Source organism: Lactuca saligna, chromosome 3 (genome assembly GCF_052625555.1).
Source record: "Lactuca saligna cultivar CGN05327 chromosome 3, ASM5262555v1, whole genome shotgun sequence".
NCBI lineage: Eukaryota > Viridiplantae > Streptophyta > Magnoliopsida > Asterales > Asteraceae > Lactuca > Lactuca saligna.
This window is the reverse complement of record NC_136419.1, coordinates 58438681-58445390: the sequence shown is the minus strand read 5'-3', so window position 1 is coordinate 58445390 and position 6710 is coordinate 58438681. Positions and strand designations below refer to the sequence as shown.

General features: G+C 29.4%; 1 protein-coding gene across 2 annotated transcripts; it reads right to left on the bottom strand.

Moving 5' to 3' along the window:
• Positions 1-2181: 2181 nt before the first annotated feature.
• Positions 2182-6435, bottom strand: SVP (K-box region and MADS-box transcription factor family protein). 2 transcript variants are annotated; one of them, XM_078985119.1, is made up of 9 exons: positions 6103-6435; positions 5626-5840; positions 4366-4444; positions 3684-3748; positions 3501-3600; positions 3191-3232; positions 3032-3073; positions 2793-2947; positions 2182-2335 (listed from the first exon to the last, which is right to left on the bottom strand). In XM_078985119.1, exons 2-9 carry the CDS (start codon positions 5829-5831, stop codon positions 2317-2319), a joined length of 708 nt encoding a protein of 235 aa, XP_078841245.1. In that variant the 5' UTR covers positions 5832-5840; positions 6103-6435; the 3' UTR covers positions 2182-2316. The 2 variants fall into 2 exon arrangements, with proteins under 2 accessions (XP_078841245.1, XP_078841244.1); XM_078985118.1 differs by having other exon boundaries at positions 5626-6435.
• Positions 6436-6710: the final 275 nt, after the last annotated feature.

The following is a 6710-nucleotide window of genomic DNA, read 5'->3' as shown; positions in this document are numbered from 1 at the left end:
AAAAAAGAAACTTACAAATTGAAGATTCATATAAAAATAATAAACTTACCAATAAAGTATCAAATATTGTATAAAAAACATTTAGAGAATTATAAATTATCACTATATCATTTTATTTAACTAATACTGTTTTATTACTTAAAAGAATATTTATAGATTTATGAATTGTCACTATATCTTTTTTTATTATTATTATTTACTATCATACATACTTATAAAGCTAGCATTTTTTCTTGAATCTCATGCATTTGAAACCCCATTTTTTAACTTCCTCAAACCACATTCATTTAAAATCCCCTTTTTTTAACTAATGCAACTCAAAAGTTTTCTTAATTATGATTTAACACTCAAAAATTTTATAACTTACATTATGTTTAATTAGCATTTAGTGAAAAGTTTACTATAAAATGTCAATCTTTTGGGATGACATGCATACAAATCGTATATAAATTTCAAAAAGAAAACAAACTTAGAGATTTTTGTGTTGGGTTGAGGTCTTATGACCACTTTTGGAGATATGTTATTATATTAGAGATTTTAATTTGTATTGTTATACCAATTCGTTTTTATGTTTTCTTCGTTTTTTGGATTATTGTAATACAGTCGTTGTATATTATGGTTTAATCGTTAATATATTGATCATATGTTATATAAGATGATGTCGAAAATATTTAATTAAATATTTTAAATATGTTTTTTTTTTGTTTTGTAATTATACCGTTTCAAAAAGATAATTAATTAAAACTCATACATATGTTATACTTTCCATCTTTCTCCCTCCCTCCCTCTCTCTCTCTCTCTCTCTCTCTCTCTCTCTCTATATATATATATATATATATATATATATATATATATATATATATATATATATATATATATATATATATATTTCAAAACACTTCAATCAAAATTCATTTAAAATCTAATATTTCAAATGCTTTTTAATAATGAGTGTAAAAATTTCAACATGTGTTACTTAATTGATTGATTAATAAAAATATTAATGTTTTGAAACTTCTAACTCTTAAACTTATATTATTTAATTTGTTAGTTAACTAAAATCTTTTTCCTACATAAAGATAACATTTTTATGTTTGGTTACTCATATTTGTTTATGTAATTAGAAAACAATGTGTACATTGAATGACTACTTCAATTTCACATAAGAATCGATATCACTAGAAAGGTATGTTATCTTTAACTGGTGGTAGGAGATCCAAATACCATTTTCAATTATTTATATTAATTCTTACTAATATCTATTTATATTGTTGTTCACCTTAATTTTTTAAGTACAAATTAAGAAAGAGGATTCTCGGCACACCAACATAAAGTCAAACATATGCGTTGCAAAATATATAATTAAAATTAAATATCATATTTACTAATCGACTTATATTTAAAACTCTTGATGACATTTATATATAATGATATATTTTGTATGAATTCTTTCTTAATTTCAATATTTAATATTTGAAAATTTATATATCAAACCTTGGATGTTTTTGTGTAATATAAATAATGTAATACAAAGTTTATTAGTTCAATATTATTTTGTTAATAGCTCATTCAAAACAACTTATTTCTTATTCTATCTAAAAAAATATTATCGTATATAAGAAAAGTAGATTATATTAATGTTATACAAAACCCTATAATATATACTGGTACGTATAAAAGTAAAAGCAAAGTTTATACGGTATGAACTATATTAGATAGTATCAAAATATAAGTTTGACAGATTTTTATATTATTTGATAATTCGGTTAATTTCCAAAACATGACTAAAAACGTAAATTTCAACATATTTTTATTTTTTTCCATAATTATTTTAACCATTTAAATGTATTCTTGCGCAACGCGCGATGTTAAAGTACTTATTTATTTGTAATATCTATCATGTTTTATCTTAACATATTGATCTTCGTTACTAATTACTTAATATTTTCTTTATTCAACTTATATATATATATATATATATATATATATATATATATATATATATATATATATATATATATATATACACACACACACTCAAAATGAAATGTTTTAGTATCTTTAGTAACTAAAGGAGTTTAAGACTGATTTATAGATACAAGTCAGTCAGGATACATCATTCCATGTTGAGCATATCAAGCAAGTTACCCACCAATTGAGTTCAGATCAGAATCCTGCTAGTAAGAACATAAAAATAATCGCCAGAAATATATAGGGGTAAATCAATCATAATTATAATAATCCTTGTCAAAGGTCATATCCATAAGCATCATCTTCTTAGCTATCAATTACATATATAAATCCTACAAGCTCCAATCAACCTGGGTAAGGAAGCCTGCACAAAAATCCCAACAAATGATTAATCCGAGTTCATTGCTTTTGCTTCTTATTTCATTATGTCGACTCTATTTTCATATAAAGGTATAAAATTCAAATGAAAAACCGAACTTGCACAAAAACCATATTTCATTTCCATCTTCCAAACATGAAAGATGATTAATTTTAGTACCTTTCATAGTTACAGAACAGCATTACAAGTAAAACAAAAAAAACTTTTCTTTTATACGTTCTTCTAAAATATTTTTCAAATTTTAAAACAGATTCTGTGCCATTAACTTTTCTTATTTACCTTTTGAATCTCACAAACCAAATATATATAGGCTTGGTATAGTATGGTTCAATGAGATAGGAAATTTGGAAAATATAGCTATGTAGTTTCACTTTATATCTGATTTGCTTAACTTTCAAAATCATTACCAAAAGCATGCTTAATTAATGGGTGATGTACTAACCCTAATTTGAGGGATGTATAGGAGTTTTCATAGTCTTCTACACGATCAGCTGAGTCAGAAATGTTGGTAACAGATTCGGATGACTGACCTTCCTCACCAATTACATTCTCAGTATCACCATGAACCTGTTCTCTAACCTTTGATATCTCCATCATCTTCATTCCACATTCAGAAGAAAAGTTAATAAAAAAAATAGAGTTACAACTCCAAAAAAAGTAAGTGGAAAATAGGATTCATACTTCTTTTCTAAGTCGGTCATTCTCCTCCATCAGTTCTGTTCCCTGCATAGTTATACAAAGATTGCTATGAACCCAGATATTCATGAGCATTGTTGTTCAAGATTATGATATAAGATATTATATTTTCTAAAATTGGGACAAGTAGATTGTAGTTCTTACCTTTTCTTGAAGACGATTAATCTCGTTCATAATTACCTCTCCCTGGAGGAAATAAAAACTGGAATGTAAACCCTACAGTAGAACTACTAAAAAATAACACATACTTTTGAGTGTTGGCTAATTTGACAAACATATATAAGATTTAAATAAATTTACAAGCATTCAGACAAGATTGCACAAAAAAGCAATTCTATGAAATATTTTGGTTGCTTTGGGTCTAGAAAACTCCAATTTTTCATGTTAGTCTTGAAAATTTTACTAATAAGAAGCATACAATAGAACTTTGCAATTTTATGAGAAGGAAATGGACCTTTTTTGCAACAACACGCCCTAATCCAGCTTCAAGGGACTTCTCCAGCTGGTGTAGCTCTTCGATACTTAAAAGATGAAGTTCCTCCCCTCTCAACCTCCTGTCTTTCATAGAAAATTATATGCAAACCAAACACATGTAAAACAAGTAAAAGATCACAAAGACTTGACCATGAGAATGTACCTTAATTGAAGAGTTCTCTCAGCAACTTCTTTACTTAATTTGGCATAGTTGGCGTCTTCAACCAGCTGCAAAACAAAATTTTAACCAAGTTATGAAAGAAGAAAATGATTTATAAGTAGACTGTAGTTCATAGTTTTCATTATCTGGGTGTCATTTACATGCTGAGATGAGAAAGGAAGGGATGTGGTTTGAGATCCCATTTCTTCAAGGTAACAAGAATGAAGATGGATAGAATAAATGAAGAAGGAAGAAGGGAGGAGATTAAAAAGCTGAAGAAAATGATGAGATGTATAGGAGCCTTTTGAAATCATTTCTGAATCACCCAGTAACTAATTTTACAATCAAAAGACTCCACAATAAATTGTGTGAAGATCAATTAAGACTAAAGTTGTGCTGCAAGCTATAAGACCATAATTACAAATTAAGCTAGTTAATCAAAGCTCCTTAATTAAGTTTAAATAGTTGAGAGGGAAGTCTTTGTACAATTGTACATAGTCCTTAAATTGCGCTTTTACAAAAAAGTTATTTTCTGTGTACTCGAAAAACTGCCATTTCAGATCACAGTATATATAACCTTAGGCATTACAAGTTCATACACGCAACATCAAACCATATATGTAATATATATTAAATTAAAATGTGGACAAAAATTAACAACCTTAGAGTGAAATAATAAACTCACCTGCAACTCAAGTGATGGTTGGTCAAGCTTTTGGAGATTTTTTGAATGCAGGCTATGCCTTTCAAGTATTTCTTTCATGCTGGAGAACATGCCAAATATATAAATGGATTAAAGAACAAATTAATGAGGGTACAAATACCCTAGAGGCCTAGGTATGCAATAAAATAGTAACTTACTACACGTTTCCAATCAAATCATTCTAGATCAATGTACTACATGTTTACACATAGAAGGACATGAACCTAAAGTTACACTCAACATTTGACTTTGAGTGTATCACCATAAATGAAAGTCATTTTTCAACCTTGAGGTTCATAAGTAACTTAATAAGAGATAATAGCCTCATTATACTAATTATACATTTAATTTTATGGAAAGTTTTTCATGTTAAGAGGTCTATTTGCCATTAGAAAACTTCAGAGTAATTTCCGCTTAAAGGATTTGAAAGAGACAAGGAGCAGAATCATAAGATACGGATACCACCTATATGAAATGGATACTACCATGCTTGATGTTGAGTACAAGAAAACATGTGCATAAAAACCATAGTTTGTGAAGAGCATAAGTGACCCAATTCACAAGCATCCTTCACAATATTGTGAAGGATGCTTGCACATATCAAATTTAAAACCCCGGGAGTCAGAGTTGCAGTTGTACATCAACAATGATCAAAAGTCATGTGGTCCAACCAAACAAGTTGCCAATCAAATTAAAACCATTAAACTATCTTAAAATATATGGATAACAGAACTACAAGCCAAAAAGTTGTAGGTTTAACTTTGATCTGAAGAAGTAAGTGCTAGGTTAAACTTCCGAAATCAAATCTGAGCTACTTTTGGAGGAAGCTATAAAGGGTTACATTCTATATAGAAAACAGCAGAAAGCTACAGTAGGTATGCATAACAAGAATCAAACTTTCATTGTTTAGGCACAGTACAAACCAAACAAGCATGTAGTACAAACCAAAATTTACAAGGAAAGAAAACATCACATCCTAAAGAAGGAACAGTGGTTTTGTTTTTACATTTACATTTTCACAGTTTGTCAATAGTCTATTATCCCTCCATAGTTTTCTGATAATCTCAAAACCCTTAGTTCGCAATTAAAAGCCAAATTTGATGGATCAGGCTGTCACAATATCTCCACAACGAAATAAAAAAACCCTAACTATGAAATTCCATAATAGAAACTCTAGCACCGAAAAAGAAAAGCAATCTTGAAACACTCACATATGTAATAAATACATCTAACGAAGATTACCTAGAGCTAGAATACTGAAAGAGTTTGCCAGTAGAGGAGAAGATGACGATAGCAACATCAGCATCACAAAGTACAGAGAGCTCTTCGGCTTTCTTGAACAACCCTCTCCTCCTCTTGGAGAAGGTCACCTGTCTTGCTGTAGCATTATCAATCTTTTTAATCTGTATTTTTTCCCTAGCCATGATCATAAGTGCACTGAAGCACATACACACTCACTTTGTGCCCGAAAGAGAAAGAAAATCACACACACACAAAACAGGTGATCAAGAAAATCAAAATTCTGACAAAGATTTTTCAAGAGAGCACGGAATAAACCAGCATACAAATGAAGGGGTCTCTTATAAATGGAAATATTGATCTTTGATGGTAAACAACAAAAAAGCTTGCATTATTTCTTTTGCCAAATTTGGTGGGCATACAAAATACTAAAATTAGTAACCCTAAACATAACAAAAGCAGATAGTAACACCCATTTACCCAATTCTATCTTTTATCCAGATGAAGAAGAAGAAGGTGGTGGTGATGATGATGATGATGATGATGATTAGTTGGTGAAGGTGATGAATCTTTTACAAGTAAAAAACTGAACTTTCAAAAAGAAAACGAAAACCCATCGACAATGCAGTGGAGATTTCACAGACTGGAATAGATTCTAAAGAAAATCTATGGGGTTGAGTTCATGTCAGTGGTGATGGGTGGTGAATTTGGGGAAAGGAAAATGATCTGTATTTGGGTAAAAACTGATGTGCAATAAGGCATGGGAGGGAAGAGAAGAGGTGACTTTTGTTTTGTTTATGTAGTTTTATTAACTTCCAATTTTAAAGGAAAATATTCTTTTTATGGTGAAACAAATTCTTGGATTGATTCACCTACCTTTACCATGTGAAGTAAGTTTTTAAATTTGACAGGAAGTTGATGCGAATGCTCGGCTCTTGGGAAGACCCATGAGCTATGTCGGAGTAAACGGCGTTCTTGTTTCCTATTTACCATCTACTTTGATTTATTTTCCATTACCTCTTATAACTTATATTGATTTATTTTCCATTACCTCTTATAACTTATATTGATTTATGTTTCATGTTTTT